This window comes from Phoca vitulina, unplaced genomic scaffold (assembly GCF_004348235.1).
Source record: "Phoca vitulina isolate PV1807 unplaced genomic scaffold, GSC_HSeal_1.0 scaffold64, whole genome shotgun sequence".
Taxonomy (NCBI): Eukaryota; Metazoa; Chordata; class Mammalia; order Carnivora; family Phocidae; genus Phoca; species Phoca vitulina.
This window is the reverse complement of record NW_022589767.1, coordinates 9,090,732-9,114,942: the sequence shown is the minus strand read 5'-3', so window position 1 is coordinate 9,114,942 and position 24,211 is coordinate 9,090,732. Positions and strand designations below refer to the sequence as shown.

Genomic DNA, 24,211 nt, shown 5'->3' with positions numbered 1-24,211 from the left:
CTTTGGGATACAGCAAAGGCAGTCCTAAGAGGAAAGTATATAGCAATACAAGCCTTTCTCAAGAAACAAGAAAGGTCTCAAGTACACAACCTAACCCTACACCTAAAGGAGCTGGAGAAAGAACAGCAAATAAAGCCTAAACCCAGCAGGAGAAGAGAAATAATAAAGATCAGAGCAGAAATCAATGAAATAGAAACCAAAAGAACAGTAGAACAGATCAACGAAACTAGGAGCTGGTTCTTTGAAAGAATTAACAAGATTGATAAGCCCCTGGCCAGACTTATCAAAAAGAAAAGAGAAATGACCCAAATCAACAAAATCATGAATGAAAGAGGAGAAATCACAACCAACACCAAGGAAATACAAACAATTATAAGAACATATTATGAGCAACTCTATGCCAACAAATTAGATAACCTGGAAGTAATGGATGATTTCCTAGAGATGTATCAACTACCAAAACTGAACCAGGAAGAAATAGAACACCTGAACAGACCTATAACCACTAAGGAAATAGAAGCAGTCATCAAAAATCTCCCAAAACACAAAAGCCCAGGGCCAGATGGCTTCCCAGGGGAATTCTACCAAACATTTCAAGAAGAATTAATACCTATCCTTCTGAAACTGTTCCAAAAAATAGAAATGGAAGGAAAACTTCCAAACTCATTTTATGAGGCCAGCATTACCTTGATCCCAAAACCAGACAAAGACCCCATCAAAAAGGAGAATTACAGACCAATATCCCTGATGAACATGGATGCAAAAATTCTCACCAAAATACTAGCCAATAGGATCCAACAGTACATTAAAAGGATTATTCACCACGACCAAGTGGGATTTATCCCTGGGCTGCAAGGTTGGTTCAACATCCGCAAATCAATCAACGTGATACAATACATTAACAAAAGAAAAAACAAGAATCACATGATCCTCTCAATAGATGCAGAAAAAGCATTTGACAAAGTACAGCATCCTTTCTTGATCAAAACTCTTCAGAGTATAGGGATAGAGGGTACATACCTCAATATCATAAAAGCCATCTATGAAAAACCTACAGTGAATATCATTCTCAATGGGGAAAAACTGAGAGCTTTCCCCCTAAGGTCAGGAACGCGGCAGGGATGTCCAGTATCACCACTGCTATTCAACATAGTATTGGAAGTCCTAGCCACAGCAATCAGACAACAAAAAGAAATCAAAGGCATCCAAATTGGCAAAGAAGAAGTCAAACTCTCACTCTTTGCAGATGATATGATACTTTATGTGGAAAATCCAAAAGACTCCACCCCAAAACTGCTAGAACTCATACAGGAATTCAGTCAAGTGGCAGGATATAAAATCAATGCACAGAAGTCAGTGGCATTCCTATACACCAACAACAAGTCAGAAGAAAGAGAAATTAAGGAGTCGATCCCATTTACAATTGCACCCAAAACCATAAGATACCTAGGAATAAATCTAACCAAAGAGGCAAAGGATCTGTACTCAGAAAACTATAAAATACTCATGAAAGAAATTGAGGAAGACACAAAGAAATGGAAAAACGTTCCATGCTCATGGATTGGAAGAACAAATATTGTGAAGATGTCAATCCTACCTAGAGCAATCTACACATTCAATGCAATCCCCATCAAAATACCATCCACTTTCTTCAAAGAAATGGAACAAATAATCCTAAAATTTGTATGGAACCAGAAAAGACCCCGCATAGCCAGAGGAATGTTGAAAAAGAAAAGCAAAGCTGGCGGCATCACAATTCCAGACTTCCAGCTCTACTACAAAGCTGTCATCATCAAGACAGTATGGTACTGGCACAAAAACAGGCACATAGATCAATGGAACAGAATAGAGAGCCCAGAAATGGACCCTCAACTCTATGGTCAACTAATCTTCGACAAAGCAGGAAAGAATGTCCAATGGAAAAAAGACAGTCTCTTCAACAAATGGTGTTGGGAAAATTGGACAGCCACACGCAGAAGAATGAAACTGGACCATTTCCTTACACCACACACAAAAATAGACTCCAAATGGTTGAAAGACCTCAATGTGAGACAGGAGTCCATCAAAATCCTAAAGGAGAACACAGGCAGCAACCTCTTTGACCTCAGCCGCAGCAACTTCTTCCTAGAAACATCGCCAAAGGCAAGGGAAGCAAGGGCAAAAATGAACTATTGGGACTTCATCAAGATAAAAAGCTTTTGCAAAGCAAAGGAAACAGTCAACAAAACCAAAAGACAACTGACAGAATGGGAGAAGATATTTGCAAATGACATATCAGATAAAGGGCTAGTATCCAAAATCTATAAAGAACTCATCAAACTCAACACCAAAAGAACAAAGAATCCAATCAAGAAATGGGCAGAAGACATGAACAGACATTTCTCCAAAGAAGACATCCAAATGGCCAACAGACACATGAAAAAGTGTTCAATATCGCTCGGCATCAGGGAAATCCAAATCAAAACCTCAATGAGATACCACCTCACACCAGTCAGAATGGCTAAAATTAACAAGTCAGGAAATGACAGATGTTGGCGGGGATGCGGAGAAAGGGGAACCCTCCTACACTGTTGGTGGGAATGCAAGCTGGTGCAGCCACTCTGGAAAACAGTGTGGAGGTTCCTCAAAAAGTTGAAAATAGAGCTACCATATGATCCAGCAATTGCACTACTGGGTATTTACCCCAAAGATACAAAAGTAGGGACCCGAAAGGCTACGTGCACCCCGATGTTTATAGCAGCAATGTCCACAATAGCCAAACTGTGGAAAGAGCCAAGATGTCCATCAACAGATGAATGGATAAAGAAGAGGTGGTATATATATACAATGGAATATTATGCAGCCATCAAAAGGAATAAGATCTTGCCATTTGCAACGACGTGGATGGAACTGGAGGGTATTATGCTGAACGAAATTAGTCAAACAGAGAAAGACATATATCATATGACCTCACTGATATGAGGAATTCTTAATCTCAGGAAACAAACTGAGGGTTGCTGGAGTGGGGGGTGGGGTGGGAGGGATGGGGTGACTGGGTGATGGACACTGGGGAGGGTATGTGTTTTGGTAAGCGCTGTGAATTGTGCAAGACTGTTGAATCTCAGATCTGTACCTCTGAAACAAATAATGCAATATATGTTAAGAAAGAAAAAAAGAAGAAGAAGAATGTAGCAGGAGGGGAAGAATGAAGGGGGGGAAATCGGAGGGGGAGAAGAACCATGAGAGACAATGGACTCTGAAAAACAAACTGAGGGTTCTAGAGGGGAGGGGGGTGGGAGGATGGGTTAGCCTGGTGATGGGTATTGAGGAGGGCACGTTCTGCATGGAGCACTGGGTGTTATGCACAAACAATGAATCATGGAACACTATATATAAAACTAATGATGTAATGTATGGGGATTAACATAACAATAAAAAAATTAAAAAAAAAATCAGTAAGCTTAGTTTTATAATGTTTGAATTTTCTTTTAAATTAAGGAGATAAGAGAATGGCTTTTATGTTATTATGTGCAGATATTTCTCTGAGCATGAAAAAGTCCATCTAGATTCAATTCTTCATCTATTATTCCTCTTCAAAAATTGGTTTAGGAACAATAGGACTATAAAATAAGGTACTAGGCAAAAATTTTGATTAGATGAATGAAACTGATCCAATGAAGATAATCTTGAGGGAAATCTATAACATCATTATTTTTTAATGCTCCCCATTAAGTTATATTTTAACAGCAGTGCTCTTCAAGCTTCCTGTCTTTATTCAGTGGCCCATTAGAGGTATAAATAAAACAGCATATGACCACAAATAAAGATAGTTTAAAATTGTCTAATGATCCAAGCTTCCATGCTGACAAATTCAGCTAAGGGGTAACCTGAAGGAGAGGCCAGTCAGGCGCCTAATCATATGATTAATGCTAGTCCCGAACCTCTTGCTTGATACGTATTTAGGGCTCGAAACTTAAACAATTGTTTTATTTACTAATCCCAAAGTAGAGATTTGAATGGATACCTTTATGGCCTGTAACCACATCCAGTAGGAAGTTCTGCATAGCTACCCCAGGTGCCTTCCAGGTCTTTCAGTGGCTCCAGTCAGGGAAATTATGGATGCCTTCGGTTGTTTAGCTAAATTAAAGCCCAAATAATCAAAGAGAAGGGAGAGAAAAAGGAGACACACAAAAGTTCTTAGTGAAAGCAAAATAATTAGAGAAGCAAGAAAAAAATAGTAGTTAAGAATGGAACATTACCATGGATTAGAAATGTGCTGTGTTCATATGACATTAAAAAAAAAAAATCAATTCCAATGATGGGCATTCTTTTCCTCTGTGGTTTTTTTTGTTTGTTTGTTTTGTTTTGTTTTTTAATAAAAAAGGTATAACCATTCTTGTAGAAAACAGCACAGAAATTTCCAAAGGAAAAACAAAACAAAATCAACCATAATCCCATCCAGAGATAACCACTTTTAAGATTCTGGTTTTGGTCTTTCAGTATTTTATCTAAAAAATACAACAGTGAACACATGAACACACACACACACACACACACACACACACACCCCCCACACACACACCATGGTGGAAAGGCAGATTAGGGTAATGGTTAATAGCCTCTAAAGTCAGGATGTCTGAATGGCTCAGTCAGTTAAGCATCTGCCTTTAGTTCAGGTCATGATCCCAGAGTCCTGGGATCTAATCCAGCACTAGGCTCCCTGCTCAGTGGGGAGTCTACTTCTCCTCTACCCCTCCCCCTTGCTCGTACTCTCTCTCTCTCTCATTCTCTCTCTCTCCCACTCTCTCTCTCTCAAATAAATAAATAAATCTTTAAAAAGAAAAGTAGTCTCTAAAGCCAGAATGCATGGTTCTCAATCCTGCCTCTGACACTTATAAGCTGTGTGTCCTTGCACACATTTACTTGACCTCTCTGTGCTTTAATTCCACATCTTTAAAGTTGGGATAACATTGACGTCATAGAGTTTTATGAGAATCAAATGGATTGACATCTATAAAGCTTCTAGAATAGTGCCTATAATACAGAAAGTAGTATATAATGTTTATATTTTTGTCTCTAATTATATATAGTTTTACAAAAAAGTGGTACCACATTGTATATATTATAATAGATCTTATGTTTTTCCAATCTGGTTATAGCCCTTTAGGAAAATCTGCTTTTCCATGCTTTTCTTGCATGTCGGGGTCTTTAAGAGTGTCCAATAAATAAATATCAATTAATACCAGCTTCCCCCTCATCCTAATTGTGAGTCAGTTGAAAAATAAGACAGAGAAGTATAACAGGGAGAGTCCAAAATATCACTTCCAGTACTGAACAAGCTGGTACGAGGGATGTGGCTTACTTCTGTTGGCAAGCATGCCTCCTTACAGGTGGCCACCAGATACATAAGCTTCCCCAAGTAAGTCCTTGGATCATCACAGCCCTCTCACACGGAATAAGTGAGGTTACGGAGAGGACAGGCGTGTCATGCCAATGGAATTCTATCTGCCTTGGAAAGGTTTTACTTCTGACTTTAATGTCCTTTAAAACCTTGCTTGTTGAAGCACTCTGACAAAGCACGTAGTGGTAACTCAGACTGTGTATCTCAGATCTCTTTGGACATTTTCCCCACATATAACTTGAATAAGCTGGATATGCCTTGCCAAGTGAAGATTTGGTGACCACAACTGTGCTTACATGATGTAAAAGTAGTTGATTAATGTAGGAGTCAATTGAAAATCGGTTCATTTGGTGCAAAGCCTCATGTCTTCTTGGGTATCACAAAGAGACTGCAATGTTTGTGTATGTAATGTCGAGAGCTGGCCAATTATGTGACTAGTTAAATCTCCTGTGTCTATTACTAAGAATTTAGAGCATTAATGATTGAAGGTATATTATCCAGTAATACAAATAGCTACCCTTCACTGAATGCTGATTGTGTGCTCACATCATGTTATACATTTATTACATTTTATCTTAATTCTACTGCAGCTGATTGTGGTTGAATTGGTTATTTGTTTTTCTGCCTCCTATTCTCTGATCCTCTCTGTATCCCAAGACACTAACTTCTGAAAACTAAATTTCCCAGGCTCTCTTGCATCTGATTTCCTGTTAGTTTGTCAACGACAGGTATTGATGTGAGACTGGAGTTGTTAAAATCAAAAGAAACAAGATCAGCCTTGGAAATTCCTGGAGCAGACAAACCAGTTTACTTGTTACAAATAAAGCTTAACTTAGCTTATTTTTGCAAGACTAACTGGATGTGGGTAATTTCTTGCTTATGCTTCTGGAAATTGTAAGGAAAACTTAAACTCTTTCCATAAAGTTGATATGAAGTAACCACTGACCAATTCACTATCACTTAAGAAAATTCTAATATTCTGACCAACTACTGAAAAAATGAAACAGTAACTGTTTTCTTACTATATAAGATGCTTTATAATAATATACTCCTGAGCCTCATTCCATGTTTTGGTTTGAGTGCTCCTGGTTTTGCAAACTTTCTTTTTTTTGGTGTGTGCACAGTAAACTTTTACTAATTACTACTTCAGTGATTCATTGGTTTGACTTCTGTTATTTCTGAACTTTTGTAAAGAGAAGAAAAGCCAAGGCATATCTACCCTCTGTAGGTGGTGCCTCTGGCAGGGGCTGTATATCCTTGAGGACTCTTGGTCCTACAGCTCAGGCCTTTTCCCTTTTTGATTCAGCCTTAAGCGTGGGAGTAACTTCTTACTGGTATAAATCTCTGGATTGCACACCATTTGCCCAGTTTGGCTTTTAAACTCTTCTGATACTTTTATAAGTGGTTTTCCATATTAAATTCTTTTACTGAACTACCTGTCATGAGTTCTATTTTCCTGTCTGGACCTTGGCTGATAGGAAAGATAGAGACTGTCTTCATTGTGTGGATAGATTAAAGTGACTTGTACAAAATCACACAGCTAGTTTAACAACAAGCTTTCAAACCAGCTGGGCTTCATTTCAAAGCCCAAGTACTTAAACTATTGTGCTGTACTCAAATGGTATTCCAAATGAATACACAAACAAAAAGTTTTCATTAATTGCCTCTTCCCAGTACTTAGGTCAAATTGTCTGCATTATGGCACTAGCTGGCTATGATTATCATTTAATTATCTATCTCTCCCAATAGCTTATGAGCAGGCACATATGTTATTCATCTTTGTATTCCTAGCACCAACCACTGTGCTTGGAATGCAGTAGAGTCTTCATAAATATTTGGGGAATGAATGAATAATAATCATTGCCATCTATGGAGTAACTATTTCATTCCAACAACCCCACAAGGAGCATTATGTAAATTTTATAACTCAATCTTCATTAACAATCTTGCTAGGTAGGCATAAACACATAACTATCCCACATTTTAGGTAAGGAAAAATAGGCTCCAAGAGTTTAAACAACTCACAACTAAACTAGAATTCGCTAACTGGGCTTCAAGTGATGACATTTTTACTATATCTAGCTGCCTCCATTAAAGTGAATGAACAAATACATAAATCGATGGGTTGGGGAAAAATAGAAACATTTTATTGGATTTTCAGTTATTTGGGGAGTTTTATAAACATAAAATCTTATCTCTATGAGGAAAAGGAGCAACTCAGTATCTACATGCCAGACTTTAATGAAGGAACATGTTTTTGTATCCAAAATTAGGTCTATACAGGCAAAAGGAAGAAAAGAATTGGGATAATAATCTGAAGAAATGAAAGAGTTTAAATTGCAAGTGTGGAAGGGGTGCCCAAGTGGCTCAGCTGGTTGAGCCTCCTACTTTTGGTTTCGGCTTAGGACATGATCTCAGGGTCATGATCTTAGGGTTGTGAGATCAAGCTGGGGCCAGGCCTTGAACTCAGTTAGGTCAGCAGGGAGTCCACTTGAGATTCTCTCCCTCTGCCTCCACCTCCGCCCCTGCTCATGCTCTTGTGTTCTCTCTCTAAAATAAAAAAATCTTTAAAAAAATTGCAAGTGTGGAAAACAATGGCTATTCTCATAATTACCTAATCATTCTCTAGAATGTCTTGGCATGGGATAAAACACTGACGATATTTACAATCAGTCCTCCTAAAGATTTAGAAGTCAGGTTTCAGATTTACTTTTCCACATCTTGGTCTGTTATCCAGAATTAGACAGTATGTTATCCAAAGTAACAGGGTAGGTATTTTTATTCCTGGATTGCTGATGGAGATTTTTGTGCTTGTGTTTTTGTGTGTTCCATTCTTTGCTTTGAATGGTGTAATCAATGTATTAGTCTATGACTCAGTTAAGTTTCTCCTCTACTTTTGCCTGAAGTTATGCATTCCTGGTTCCTCCTCTGAATGTAGGAAGTAAAATAATGCCTATGTTTGTAAGGCTGATTTGCAGAATCCATTATCTTATTTTTTGATTTCAGATGAAACTGAACTAATAGAAGAAAAATAATTTGGAAGGCATCACACAAAGAGTTATTGCTGCTTCTTCTTTTTTTTTTTTTTTTGGTCTTATTGGCACTTACTTGATTTGGTATTGGCTGCAATTATTTCAGCTGGATACCACCAAGAGGCTGTTCTTTTTTTGCAGAGTTAGGAGTGATTTGAAGATTCTGGAAATAAACAACTTTCATAAGATTTTTGCTGGTGCAGCCCTCTCTTTTTTTTCTCCCAGGGGAAGGATGTTCTCTTAGGTCTTCTTCATGTATGTACGACTAGTTTTGTCATGATAAAGGAAAGCCTTTATTTTTATTAATTCAATAGTATAGAAAAATGTAAAATTAAACATATGTATTTCCCCCTGGTGACTTATAGTAATAAAAAACTATGTCTAGATACTTAACACTGGGGGAAAGGCACAAACAAGACCATTTATTTGTTTTGTAAAACATTGTATTCTTCTGTGATTGAGACATATCACTAAGGGCTGACAACCCAGGGGTGCCAAAAACCAGGAGCATTGCTATTCAATGGTTATAGAGTTTCAGTCATGCAAGACGAAAAAACTCTAGAGGTCCAATGACCCCAAATATACATTTAGTTAACAATTCTATAATGTGCTTTCACCACAGCTACAAAACAAAACAAAAACAAAGAACCCCAGTAGGGTTGTGATGAGTAGGCATGGAAGAAACTCAACCACATTTGTGCAAGAATGCATACTAAAGAATTACCTGCCCCCATTTGAATGCTGAGAAGGAGTTAGAGAAGGAAAATGCTTCTACACTTAATAAAACTTGAGCAAGTTGTTTTCATTAACAGTAATGATTGATGGGGATTTGTTGGTGACATTGTGGTCCCAGGAGCAGAAGTCACTGTATAAACAAAACTGTGCTAACAAAAGGGGTCTGTTCACATGACTGGCACTGGCAGGGCCACGAGGATATGAAGAAACAACGGGTGCGTTTCCTGATTTGGAGCCAAAGTACTCAACAGTGATTGTGACATTAACTATTGGATTTCATGAATTTTTTTATTTTATTTTTTTTTAAAGATTTATTTATTTATTTATTTGAGAGAGAGAGAATGAGAGAGCAAACACATGAGAGGGGGGAGGGTCAGAGGGAGAAGCAGACTCCCTGCCGAGCAGGGAGCCCGATGCGGGACTCGATCCAGGGACTCCAGGATCATGACCTGAGCCGAAGGCAGTCGCTTAACCAACTGAGCCACCCAGGCGCCCTCATGAATTTTTTTAAATAAATAGATTTTATTGATTCATTTATTTATTTTCCTCCATTAAAATTTTTAAAATGGGGTCACCTGGGTGGCTCAGTCGTTAAGCGTCTACCTTCGGCTCAGGTCATGATCCCAGCGTCCTGGGATCAAGCCCCGCATCGGGCTCCCTGCTCGGCGGGAAGCCTGCTTCTCCCTCTCGCACTCCCCCTGCTTGTGTTTCCTCTCTTGCTGTCTCTCTCTGTCTTTCAAATAAATAAATTTTAAAAAAATCTTGAAAATTTTTAAAATGTGTCTGAAAAGCTAGAATGTTTTAGGGAACGTTTAGTGTTAACTCAATCACATTTAATTCCTTCCAGATGCTTAGCTTCAAACAACTACCTCTTACCCCAGTCAAGACAACTGTTTATAAAACTTTTCTCAAGACAATAAACACATTTTGAACAAATCTTTGAGGCATGGTGATAAAAACTGCTCAAGATGGGTACATAGTATCACAATGCAGAGATGGAACTAGAGAATTCCTGTTTGTGGGGATTTTCTGTGTCACTAACTCTACATTCTGTGTCCTGTGGTTGCCGCATAGGAAAAATAGGCATTTAGAATAGTCATGACTTTAGCCACTAAAAAGAGTGAAGCTAACTTAGACATGGGAGAGGAATAGGTTTTCTCCTTCTCTTATTGTTTAATTGCGTGACCATAATTGGGCTCAGATATTGGCAAGGAGAATAGAAGGGAAAAAAAGAGAGGAGGAAGACTGGATTCTAAATCGTGAGAAGGAAGAAATGAGGACAGTTGAGAGGTTTGTGATAAAAGCAGATATATTACAAACGAGGACCAAAGACTAGCAGTACCCATTCTTTTGAAAAATTAACCCTATCTATTGGTTTTTCCAAAACTAGTGCCATGTACTTGCTCTGTAATTAAGGTGACTTGGCGTTTTATGGGGAGGATTTCAGCATGAGTTCATTTGTATGCTATTCAGATTTGCCAAGACTGTCTCTAATAATTTTCACGTATGATCTACCAAGTTTTCACCACTTACATACCAAACAATTTGTATTTGGTCATATGCTGTTCAGTTGTATTCTAATGTGTTTTATTTAAAAGTTTTACCTTTTTCAATAAAAACATAAGTTCCTTGCGATCTGGGTCCAAGTACTTTCCACAGAGGCTTACACCTTTCTAACTGGTTTATATTGTCTATAGGACAGCTTACTGTCTTGTTCACAGCTAAAATCCTGTGCTTAGCCCTATGGTTGGTACATAGCAGACTTTCAAGAAATGTTTGTTATGTCTGCGAGAAGATGAGTAAAGAGAACTAAGCTCATACATAATTGTTCAGTGGCTGTTGCCTTAATGTGTGTAGGGAAGTGGGATTCAGCAAATGTATAGAGGCAAAGCAATTAGGTTTTATAAATTAGTGCACTAAGGGTCACTTGTTAAATGGATATTGTTCAGAAGATTTTAATATATTAATGCTGGGGATACTACTAAGGTATCATTCTGGCAACTTGAAGTAGATTTACTAGAATAAATATTGTCCGAGTGAAACACTTCGGTTTTGGTGCAAAATAAGGCCCTAGTTTCAAGACACAAGCAGACAAAATCTTTGACAAAAGGTTAGTAGAATTTAATAGTTTAACTCATCTTTTCGTTTTACATATAAAAATGTGTGCCTATGTAATATATATGTGTGTAAATACACATATATCTGTATTTATTATATGTGTAGGCATATAGATCTCCACTTATATGTTTGGTCTTCTTCTAAACCTCACATTATAACTTGGAACTGTAGGATTCTTTTCCAGATCATAGAATTATTTGTTATTTTTACTTAGGCTATTTCCATGATTAAAATTCCATATCTCCCCAGGTTTCCGTGAATCAGCAGTGCCCCAGAAAACGTTTCCCTTCCTGAGACTCCAGGGAAGTCTTGGAACGCAAAGAACTTGAAGAGGGAGCCTGGCCAAATAGAGATTTTTGAGCCTTGGTAGGCTTGCTGAAGCAGATTTTTAGCACAAACACAAATCAAAGTCTTTGTGTACTTAAAAGCAGCATTTTCATGTAAGTCCAAAAAGCTCACTTTGGTTCTATTTGTTTGGCTAAAGAAATGAAAAGCTTTGTTTTAACCACGTGGTCATTATTTTGCATGGGGACCTAGCAAATTATTCTAATATCTTTAATCTCACTAAAGAGTAACTAAAGTTATTTGATGTAACTTTCTCAATGGAAAATTAGCAACTAAATCTTCTCTAACGTCATTATTTTCTTCTAGATCTGAATCAAAGCTTCTCAGGTATTTTTGTAATACAATGGAATCTGATTGTTACTCAGATTCCGTGTTTTCTTCAAAAGAATGACGATTTATGATTTTGTCAGTTAATAGATTTTTGTCTCCTTTAAAAGGATAGAAATAAGAAATATCAAGATTTAAAACCTAAATACCTTGGAACACTCAGAAGAACAACATGGCAGAAATTGAGAAAAGAATTGAAACCCATAGAATAAGATGTCTTTCCAAGCTGAAGGTATGGACTCGTGTGTGTGTGGATATATGTATATGTACCTTTTTTTTTTTTTAACCTAGAGCTTGTAAAGTTGCTCACATGAAGTGATTTAATGTTAATGTCACATTACCTGATATACTGATAATTTCTTGCTTTGCTGAGGTTTGTTTTAAACTGAGGGTTGAATAGGGCTATTGATTCGGGCAATTTAATCAGAAATGGTTTTGAGGAACTTAAATGGAAGATAAGGTGTTAAAGTTTTCAGGCACATAATATATTACACCAGGATTTAATTTGTTGTATCAAAAGGCCATTTTAATGCTCACCCTTGTAGGGTTTGTAGTCCAGAGGAGTATGGGGGTCTCTCCTAGAAAATGGTTCAATGGACAGAAATGCTTTGTCTATCTGCATGCAATGATTACTTCACAACAAGCCAGTAAAACAAATGTTTACTTCAAGCTTTGGCAACATATCAATCATTCTCTGTAAGAATAATGCCCATTTTGTTAGCTGTTTCTGGTATTCTTGCCTATTTCAGAGCAAATTCTTTTCATATAACTTCAAAGCCATTTGCCTTCAAAGAAAATTTGAATTTGTTTTAAACCAAGGGATCTGGAAATTTGTCTGGATTCTACAGCTAGTGCCCGCAAGTGATTTCCAGACTTAAACTGCCACCAATATTCTCCCTATCAAAGTTTGTTTTCTCTTCACACACATGTAGGGAACATCTACGCATGTGCATAAAAGTGGAGAATTATGATCTAGATCTAGAAAACTACTTTTGCCTAAAATGCCATATTAATTATTTTAAAAATTCCTCTTAAATTGTCCCCCAATTCTCATCTTCTTCTTCTAAAATTGAGTGTTAAAAATAAGGATCTAGGCTCAGGATCCCCGTGTTCATACCTAGGTTCAACTGCATACTTGCCAGGTGACCTTGGACAAGTTCCTTAACCTCTTTGTGCCTCCGCTTTCTTATTTGAAAAAGCTAACAACAATACTCTTATTTCATAGGATTTTTTTCCTTTTTACAAACTTGGAAAAATTACTAGAATATTATAAACATTCAATAAATATTAGCTATTATTATTGATAGCATTATATGTTAACTAACTGGAATTTAAATAAAAACTTGGAAGAAAAAATTAATAGCATTTGTGTATAAAAGTCAAGTCAATCAGAGAAAGACAATTATCATATGGTTTCACTCATGTGTGGAATGTAAGAAATAGTGCAGAGGATCATAAGAAAAGGGAGGGAAAACTGAACGGAAAGAAATCAGAGAGGGAGACAAACCATGAGAGACTCTTAACTCTGGGAAACAAACTGAGGGTTGCTGAAGGGGAGGTGGGTGGGGGGATGGGGTAACTGGGTGATGAGCATTAAGGAGGGCACGTGATAGGATGAGCACTGAGCGTTACATACAACTGATGAATTACTGAACACTACATCTGAAACTAATGATGTTGGCTAATTGAATTTAAATAAAAAAATAAAAGTCAAGTCAGGTGTTATTTATAAATAATTGCTCTTAATTTAATATTTGCTTACTTTGGAGTTTGGCAAGATTAGATACTGATGTTCATGTTATGGCAAAATATTAAGAGGACAAGTCTATCAGGTAAAGCTGGGCACCAACTGCTTAATAGCCAGATTTTTTTTTTTTGCTTTTCTGAACTTAGAAATATGCATATTAAACAAAATTCTTTAGAAAGCATGAGAGGACTGTCCTCAATAAGTTTGCCTAAAACTCTGGGCATTACTGTTAAATGCTAGTAGGATAGCTTCATAAACATAGAGGTTATTTTGCACCAGACATGAGTCATAATAGCCACTGGTTGCTTTCACTTTGTGACTAGAACCAAACTGTTTAGGCAACCCATCTAGGTGTTTTAGGAAAGAACATTGGGGTCATGATTCATCTAGTTTCCTTTCTTAAAGTGTAAAATAAAATAAATTATTCTCCCAAATATGATTCATATGTTATTTTGTAGACCTGACTTTTAAATATAAAACCTGAATTATAAAACCATATGAAAATTTTATATTCTCAATCATGTGCTCTGCAAAGATTTATAGTGTGGAGTCAGTTTCTACAAATGACATTTACTATAAAAGAATAAACAACTGGAGTTATAGCCATATTATCTTCTCAGCCATGTAATGGTTTTGACTCATATTGAGCTTTATACTTAAATTTCCCAGTTCTTTTTCCATAAATTTCTATTCAGATTTCTCCAAATGAATTGGTACAGCCAACTCAGCTTAGGAGTATTTATTTAATCCTATTATATTTCATCTTATATTCAGCCCACTTTGAGCTCTGACCACTTCTTCAGGATGTTTTTGAATATTTCATCTGTCATTCATTCAACAAACTTGTATTGAGTGCCTAGTATTCTTTAGGCATTTACTAGACACCAAAGATACAAAGGTAAATAATATATGGATCCTATATTTGAATTGTTCACAGTATAGTGAGGGAGGAGGTTATAGGCATCCAAGCTTATATATAAAGTGCATTGTGATAAGAGCTATAATAGAGACAGTACACAGCAGGTAGGTAACGAGTGAGTAGTCAAGGCTGCCTGGGGAGCAGAGAGACAGGAAGGCTCCACATTAGAAACGATGATAGAGTTGATAATAGAGATAGAGTATGCATTTATCAGATGCATAAGGGGAAGAAAAACTTTACAAGTGGAATGCCATCCTGTAAAAGGCACTGAGATGTGAAATGGCATGGTGAATTAAGAAACTGTAAGTAGAACATTATGTCCAGGGACAAGCAGCAGGATATGATACTGACATATAGATGAGACACCGTTTGCCATCTAAAAAAATAGAGATTTTTGCTTGTAGGAAATCACTAAAACATTTTAGGAAGTGAAATCACATGCTAGTTATGCATTTTATTAATTCATTTGACAGGTATTTACTAAACTCCAAATTAGTGGTGGTGGCAAGGGGAGGGAGTGTAGGTGTGGACAAGACTAGAGGCAACTAAGTAATGCTGGCAATTGTCTTAGCTAAACTGTGTGTTCATTTGAGAGATTTCAGCATATGGATGATAGGGAAAGCTACGGGAATAAGTGAGATTTCTTAGGGAGAGCACATATAGCACAAAGAGTAGAAGGTACAAGACAAATCCTGAAGGGGTTGACCAAAGAGAAGACTGAATAGAAAGAGTCTAGCAGGCAGATGGACATATACGTATGCATGGGGGGAGGGAATTTCAGGAAGAAAAGAGATTAGCGGGGTCAAATGAATCAGAGACATCAGGTTAGTTGAGGACTAAGAAGTATCTACTGAACTTGGAAACTAAGAAGTTGCTTTTGACCTTTTGTGGAGTAGTTCAGGAGAGGCCAGACATTAGGAAACTAAAGGGTGAATGGAAGGTTAGAGTCTAGACAATAAACCTAGATTATTCTTCCAAACAGCCTGATGGTAGCTGAAGTAGCAACTATCAGGGGTTAGGGAAAAAATAAAATTTTTTAAAGACAAATATCTTGAATATATTTATAAATTAGTAGGGAGAGAGGCAGTAAAGGGCGTGAGATTGAACATAGAGGATAGAGTATTTACTGATAAATCATGATCTCAAATGGGTAGAATGGGTTCAAAAGCACGGGTGGAGGAATTTTATTGTACTGGAAAAGGGACACCTATCCTTTAAAGGCAGGAGGGGAATTAGAGGGGCAGAGATGGAGGTAAGTTTGATGATGACATTGTGGAGATCATTTGCTAGTCATGAAAAGCACCTGACTGGTTTGAAGACTGAGAAATAGAAAAGATTGTGAATAATTTTGAAGGGAATGTGCAGGTGCAATATAAATTGTGGGGTTGGTTCAAGATTGGGAATGTGAAAGGTGGAGGGGTGAAGATTTTAAGGATTTGAGTATGCTGGCTAGAGAGCAGACTGAATTGTCTCCAAGGATGGAATTGTCATCAGGAAACATCTTTAAGTGGGACCAAGGAAAAAGTCCTATGGCATAGGGTTGGAAACCACCATTCAGGACAACCTAAATCTATTCATCACTAATTTGTTGGTCTTGAAGCAGTGCTTAATCTACCTAATTATACTATTACCCAGTGTATAACACTCATTTGCCAAGCCCTCTATTGAAATCTAAGTCTGTTTCTTTCTAATTTAATAAAACTATCAAAATTTTGACTTTTCCACATTTTTAGTAAGATCATACTAGCTTTTGGTGATCACAATAGTTCTATTTGTTAAGTTGTCCTTGATTTTTGTTATGGATCACATCAACCTGACTGTCCTCTGAAACTCCATCAGTATACAGGAGATGTGATTCAATACATGGAAATTTATTGTATTCATATTCATTCCTTAAAGCAAATACCTGGTCAGTTTAGAAACATTTTTATAATGGTTTATAATTACTTTAATATAATATATATATAAATATGTATATAGAACATATAACATTGCTTTAAATAAATAAACTGGGAGTGAGCAGCAATCTAATGTTGCATAATTTACCTATTACTTTGGAGAGACCCTGAGCAAATTTGCTATAGAAATAATGTCTGTGTAATGCCACGTTCCTTTTTTTATTATCGTATATGTCTTCTTTGTACTACAGATAGCATTATAGTGCTGAAGATCTATTTAAACTATTAGCTATATCTTAGAGTGGCTGTTTCTGTGTATGTACAAGATATGCCTATAAAATAATGAGGCTACAACTACTGACAAAATTCAATATTACTTATCAGTCCTACTTTGAGTTTTCAAAGAGATAACATGGCATGAAAGACCAGAAGAACAGACCACATTAAAAGTTTCTTGCATATTCAAGGGTTACTTATGTTGGAGACAACCATTCTTATGGTAGAAGATACTTTGTTAATAGGTGGCAGATACAAAAATATATGATCAAAAATAAATTTTTCCTGTGTTTTTTAATATTCTTTTCTCCCTAGATGTTTCTTCTGGCAATAACATGTGCATTTGTATCCAAAACACTATCTGGATCTTACATGAATTCCATGCTCACACAAATAGAGAGACAATTCAACATCCCTACATTTCTAGTCGGATTTATTAACGGGAGCTTTGAGATTGGTAATGAATTATTTTTGCATTACTTCTTTTCATATTTTATCTATAAAACTAGTCTGAATTTTGTTCTCCTTATTTGCAATTTTAGAACTAATCTGACTAGTCTAATCTGACTGAATAACATGTTTTCCAAAATGAATGGATAGCCTTGCTAACTTTGGAATATTCTTAGAAACAATTCATTTAAATATTATCCCCCAAATAACACCTAAATATTGCCACATATCCAACCATTGGACTTTTTATTCTAATAGTTTTTTGGTCAGCTAGAATGAGTAGCAGAGTATTTAGAATTTTTATATTTAATCTATCATTTGATAATTCTTAAAACTCTATCTTCCTATTTAGAAGATATATATCATGGTAAACAAAGCTGTTTTCTAAAGGAAAACACGAATATTTTTCTTCTCCTGCTGTTTCTGGGAGGTTAACAATTCTTCTTTCTAAGTCCAGAGGGAAAAAGAAACTATTTTCACATCTCCCTGAATTTATTTCAGAAACAGACTCTAGGAAAGAATAAAATCTATTCTTACTGTCTGATTTTTGTGGAGGACTGGGAAGATGTGAAGACACGGGAAGAATGAGGAAGAGAGAGATTTCTCCTGTAAACAAAGCTGCATAGAAATATGAATACTATTCTTTCACAGTTTTAGAGTAGCTTCTACTTCCTCCAAGGTGAAAGTTACCTTTAATATACTTAATCAATATCTGGAAGAAAAATCGGGATTGAGGAGAGGCAAAGCTAAAACAGGTGATGCTTGATCTTTTCTCTTAGTGTTTAACCTATCCCCCCAACCCAACTCTGTACCACTTGTGGGCTGGATCCTGGTGAAGGAGTTAGAAATAACTCTTTATACAGTCCTGCCTGGACTCAGCTCACAATCTAATGGAGGGCATCGATGTACAATAATAATTTTAATTGAATGCAGTAAGTTCGGTGGCATAGATAGATGCAAAGTCCTATGGGAACATACATCAAGATACAGCCTTACTTAGGGAAGATGTTGGAGGATGAGTAAAAAGTTTTCTAGGTGAAGAAAGAGGGATGAGTGTGAAGGGAATTCCAATAGAAGAAGCATAAGGGCAAGGTAGTGTAGTAATTTGTATGGGGAGCAACATTCAGCCCAATATTATTGACTCACAAACCTTATGTGGGAATTATTAAGGTATGAGTCTGGAGAAATGGGCAGCAGTGAGAAATCGACTATGGTTAGCCTTGTGTGTTTGCTATGGAACTTGCATAAAATGAAAATTATAAAAGTAAAAAGAAACCCCATTTTATTTGAATAAAATCATCAAAATATTAAAACAACTGGTCATATAGTAGTATTTGTGCTTACCAATACATTAAATATAATATCTACACTAAATTACAATACATTATACTACACTACAATACATTAAAAATAATATCTACACTTACCAATACATTAAATATAATATCTACACTAAACCCCAGGTTTACAGCTTGGGCAGTGGAGTGGATAGTGGTGCTGAGACAGAGAATAGGAGAAGGGGGACAAGACTGTGGTGGTGGCTATGGGGATGATGCTGAGTTCTGTTTAGGCAAATTATTTGTGGTATTAGCAGTGAGGCCTTTGAGTAATGATGTCTTCATGGCAGTTATATGAGCTAGAAGCCTTGGAGGAGCTGTTTGGGCTGGAGCTACTGATTACTGAGTTAGCAGGTGGTTTTTAAAACTAAAGAACAGATGAGGCTATTTAGGGAGAGGGTACAGGGAGATAAGTACCATGGACAAAGGGTGGATCCCTGAGATGCACCAATACTTAAGGAATAGGTGGAAGAAAGGAGCCCACAAAAGTGTTAAGAGAGGGAATAGTCAGAGAATTAAGAGGGGAAGCAGGAGAGAATGTTATGATAGATACCAAGGGAGTAGAAGTTTCCAAAAGAAGAATTTGTCAGCAGTCTCAAAAGCATTAGACATATCCAGTTAGACAAGGATAGAAAACTATCCCCTGGGTTTTATGATATGATAATTGATATGATTTTGGCCTGGGCACTTTTAGCTGAAGAGTAGATAGAGAAGCTAGAAGGCAGAAAGAGAGCAGTGACTTTGGGAAAGAATGAGAGGGGAAGAAGTGGAATCTGTGACTACAGGTGACTGTTGGTTTGGAGAGAAACTAGAAAATATCTGTAATTAAAATGCAGCAGAGAGGGAGACACTTAAAATGTATAAGAAAGATTTTAATTCTTGGACTAAGTTGCTGGAGAAATGGAGTAGGGTGTTAGACCTTGGATGGTCAGATGGGCACCACAACCTCTCAAACTGAAGGAAGGTGGAAAAGCCATTGAGGTGGGAAACCTGACTGCCCCAATTTTTTTGACAAAGTAGAAAGTATTAACTATGGAATGTGAATGGCAATAGGTGGCTTGAGAAAAATGGTGAAGATCTGAAATAATTGCTGAAGGGAAGAGGAGAGGTAATTTACAGATGCCAATAAATGCATTAGTTTGCTTACCTTTCCTCAGTAATTTTTATAGACAGTGTTCTCCATACCTTTGATAAAAATATTATCTATCCATTTCTATTCCCTCTCAATGGTGATTATTTTACCAACAGAGAAAGGCAGCTTGAAATGCTCACCCTTACATGGAGAGAAGGCTCTTCCTTTCTTCTCATTTCAAAAGTGGATATGGCTTTTGAACGGTGGCTTTCTAGAGATAATACTTTCAATGTGGATGGCTTTGATGATGGGGATTTTAGAAACCCAGGGAGGCCAGTGTGGTGGCACTTGGTGAGGCACCGTCCATATGAAACAAAATATAGGCGCTGACATCTCTTCTTAACAAGGCAGACTAGAGCAAGACAGATATGGAAAGAAAAGTCTTCAAAATATACACTACTACTTGGAAAAGTATTAACAACTTGAGGGAGAGTTTTTAAAATTTTTATCATTCTCAAGCTCATCATAGAGATTTTCCTTATGTAGAGTAGATCAGGGAAAATATTGATCACTGAATTTAAAATGTATCATATGAGAACTTCCTCATGTGTTTGGTTCTTTGAACCCTTTACGCCATTCTTATCAAGTCTTGTCCATTGGAATGGGGCCTCCCCAATTAGTTTCTTTATCCTTAAACTTCATCCTAAGATGTGGATAAATTTTTCATTGAATTTACTTCTCAAAGCAAGACTTACTTCTAAGACCCAGTTGGAGAAGTGAAGACCTACTGTTTTTTACTTCTAAGGAGATAAGTAAAAATAAACATAGATCTCTGGCTTGGATATATTGACCAATATTTAGTTACATTTAAATCATGAGTTAAAACATAAATCTATCTGAATTTGACTTTGGCTTCTCTTTTCAAGCATGGAGCAGACATGGAGGGAAAGGCCAGAGGTGACATACAGTCTAACACCTACTTTGGCAGCCCATTTTTCTAAGCTACATAATCATGCACAGAGTCTTGAACATCTCTCAGAACCATTGCCCAGTCCCACTGGCTTCTCTCCTTCTGCCCTCTTTAAATGTTGGTGTTCCACAGAGATCTGTTTACATATTTGTCGACATTGTGAAACAGAGTCCTTCTTCAAGGCACGAGTTGTGTCTTATTCATTTATTGCTTCATGCATCCCTAGCACCAGTCCTGGTATTTGAGAGAGTTTTTATACAATAAATGCCAGATAGTAAATGATTGGATGAAGCTAAGCTATTGTTCATTCTTACTGAAATATTCATTTTTTTCATCTCAATTTTTTTCCTAGGAAATCTTTTGTTGATTATATTTGTGAGTTATTTTGGAACCAAATTGCATAGACCTATACTGATTGGTGTCGGATGTGTGGTTATGGGCATAGGGTGTTTCTTACAATCTCTACCTCATTTCCTCATGGACCTGTAAGTATTCCAGTTTCTGATGACTTTTTAAGCTCAACTTTTGATTGTATGGAATGAAACTTGAAATTTCCTTTCTAGGAGCAATACTTCCTAAAAGCACAGAGCACCGCAATGGGAGCTGAAAGATGCAGATTCCGTTCCACCAGTCTGTTGTGCTCTGGGCTGCCTTGCTTCACTTACATAGTCACATTTTTCCACCTATGAAACAGAGATTTAGGATTTTATGGAGTGGAGTCTGATGAAAAATTTTAGGACCTGGCAAAATGTGGGCTTATTCTTTTCCGGGGACTATTTAGACACTTCTAATTACAATGAGGTTCTGTTTACTTGTATGTAGGTCATTAAGAGACAGGCCAGTCTGAAGGTTGATTTTTATTTTAATTTTACCAAAGTAATACGTGCACCAACTTGTAAAATTAAAATTATATTGAAAAAATTTATCCCCTGTCCCTTCAACATTGTCCATATTACTGCTTTCCAGGAGTAGCTACTTGCAACTCTTTTAGTTCTTTCTTCTGCTATTTGCCTCCATGGTTCTAAGTAAATGTTTATCCTTTTAGTTGTTAATACTTTTGTGTTATGTAATATATATTGATTTTCTGCTATAAAATTATATTCACTATTTCCATGTGTATGACTATGTAAGTATCTTTCACTGCTGAACCATGCTGTCATTCCTTTCTTATATCATCTTTATTTTCCTTGGATTTAATAATTGTTCCCTTTTTATTTGAGTCATTTTCTTTTTATCTCTCACTAATCATCACCAAACTCTCCACCGATAGGGCAACATCTCAAAATGCTCATACATATCACAGGGTTTCATTTTTGCCTTAGAGATACCTCTATGTCACCATCAATCCTTTGTCTGCAATCTGAACTGGAATCTCCCAAGGCTTGGTGCATGGCTCCTTCCTTGAAATTTTCCCTCACCATTATCCTTGGGAATTTTCCAATGACTCTTCTGTTTTTTGAATGTATCTTTTTAAGGAACATTTTGTTCTTCTTTCAAGAATGCAATGTCTTTTTCCATCTAAATTTTCTTCATCTCTCTTCATTCTCTCTGTTTTCTCTGAATGTACAGTTTTTATTTGTTTTGTCTCTATCTTTACTATTACAGGCTTTCCCCATATATCTGGTGGTTCTTGGTAATCTATTCATATTTAAGAGAGAGGAATAACAACAACAAGCTAACTGGAAGTTCTGTGTGTGTGTATAAGTCTTAATCAACGGAGGACTTCTTTGTCAGGTGATTTGTACAGGGACTGGTTATTTTTTAGGTGGCTCAGAACTGCCCATAAACTATCAGCACATGGGAGTGGGAATCTCATTTTTCGGTATGTCGATTTTTTTTTAACCTAATATCTGCAGTTTTTAGTATGGCTTCCCTATCCTCAGTGTCTATTTAGTCTCTAGAGCAAAGGCCACATTCAGTTGCAATGGCAGAGGATGTCTATAAGGGCTTAACTGCTCTTTATACACACTTTAAAGCAATCTTCTTTTGGGACTATGCATATTCTCATTTTAGAAGTATCTTGTTTCTTGCCTGAAGTTTTCCAGGTTTGTGTGGCATGTGTTTAGTTGCTCTCCTACAGGCACTTACTCAGGGCTGTGTTTCTCATATCTACAAATCTAGTGATCACTCAACTGCTTTTCCATTTTCAAAATCCTATTAAACTCTCTCTTTTTGTCAAATCTTCCCTTCTCTTTATCCACATGACATTATGCCTTTCCTTTCCTATTTTAAAATCCATTTACTACCATTTTGCTGATGTTTGGGGAATGAATGGACATGGAATGAGTTATTGGGTTTTAAGTAGGTAATTTAAATGAAAAAGATATTTTAACTTTCAGATATTTCTGAAGGGATCAGTGGTTTCAAGGCAAAGAATTTCTACTGTTCTTTTATTTCCTTTCCTACCCTATCCCATCCTATCCAAGACAATGTCAAGTAATATTCAGCTATTATTTTCATTTCTTTCTACACTCTGCCAAAGGTATTATTCTTTTCTTTCTTCTTCTTTTTCTTTTTTTTTGTCTGAAGCTTCCATGTCTCATGGGATCATGGGTGTGGAGACAGAAGCCTTTGTCCACGATTCACAGCCAAATTCTATGGGTATGACTGGGCAGTTATTCTAAGGGGAAGGTATTTTAACCCTTTTTATTATGTTCTATAACATAGTAATTAGGACTATTGGTGTCATCCAAGCATAACACTCTTTAGCTCATTTGAAACTCAGAAAGGCAAGTTTTCTTTGGCTTTCTCTTACCTAATAGAAATATAGAAACCAACCCAGTGCAAGTTCTAACAAAGAGAGCTGGACATATTTTCCTCCATTGTTGCAGCAAGTAATTTTCTTTCTGAGAAAGGGCATGTGGATCTTGTGGTAATTTGCCTAAGATAAATGGTCAGAGTTTATTAACACTTTTGTTCTCATGAGAAGAGAAAAAGGCATTACATTGTGCTGCCACAGTGTTTGAGATTCTCCTAAGTTTTCTCATTATGATGGGTACATGTTTTGTTTCTCTGAGGGCATTAATGAACACGTGAAGGAATTATTGTTTGGATTCTCAGAAAGTGGGAGACTTTTTTTGTTGTGTTGTTTTTCCCCCCAAAGCCTTTAATTACACTTTGTTGAGTCTATTATTTTTCTTGGTTTTTGTTCCTTATCCCACAGTAATTATTTCCAGGAAATGATCACCTAAAAACCACTGAAGGTTGATGCCAGATAATTTAAAAGGTATATCATCCCCCTACAGATAATTGAAAGCTAGCTGTCAAGTGATTGTACGTTGACAGTGAGTGGCAAGTTCTTTTCAGTGATATTAATTTATGATGATTAGGTGGCAAAATGAAATCTTTCCTGGATTTGGATGTTGTGTCTTATGTGAAGCAGGAGTTGTTAATCTGCACAATGCTCACGTTGTCTTCATTGGCTCCCTAACATCACCATGTTTTCCCTGTGTTCATACAGATATGAATATGAATCTACAGTTTCAGTTTCAGGCAATTTGTCCTCAAACAGTTTCTTGTGTATGGAAAATGGAACCCAGATTTTCAGACCAACAGAAGACCCATCAGGTTGTCTACTTCATTGTATTGCTTTCTGTTCAGTGAAT

At 36.8% G+C, this 24,211-nt stretch overlaps 1 protein-coding gene and 1 long non-coding RNA gene across 4 annotated transcripts in view; one reads left to right on the top strand and one right to left on the bottom strand.

Moving 5' to 3' along the window:
• Window positions 1-24,211, bottom strand: part of LOC116624162 — a 63,353-nt gene that overhangs the window by 14,430 nt on the left and 24,712 nt on the right. The window contains exons 5-7 of the long non-coding RNA XR_004297835.1: window positions 19,837-20,048; window positions 8,489-8,575; window positions 4,004-4,116 (exon numbers count right to left, since the gene is read on the bottom strand). This is a non-coding gene — a long non-coding RNA (uncharacterized LOC116624162). The remainder of the gene's footprint in view (window positions 1-4,003; window positions 4,117-8,488; window positions 8,576-19,836; window positions 20,049-24,211) is intronic.
• SLCO1A2 (solute carrier organic anion transporter family member 1A2) overlaps window positions 11,562-24,211 on the top strand; it is a 41,119-nt gene continuing 28,469 nt past the window's right edge. The window contains exons 1-5 of one of the 3 annotated variants that reach the window (XM_032391831.1): window positions 11,562-11,705; window positions 12,048-12,169; window positions 17,093-17,234; window positions 20,959-21,091; window positions 24,067-24,173. In XM_032391831.1, coding sequence (XP_032247722.1) covers window positions 12,110-12,169; window positions 17,093-17,234; window positions 20,959-21,091; window positions 24,067-24,173 — 442 coding nt within the window. In that variant the 5' untranslated portion in view covers window positions 11,562-11,705; window positions 12,048-12,109. Of the gene's footprint in view, window positions 11,706-11,815; window positions 11,938-12,047; window positions 12,170-17,092; window positions 17,235-20,958; window positions 21,092-24,066; window positions 24,174-24,211 lie in introns of those variants that run through there. The other 2 variants (XM_032391830.1, XM_032391832.1) reach the window with 2 other exon arrangements.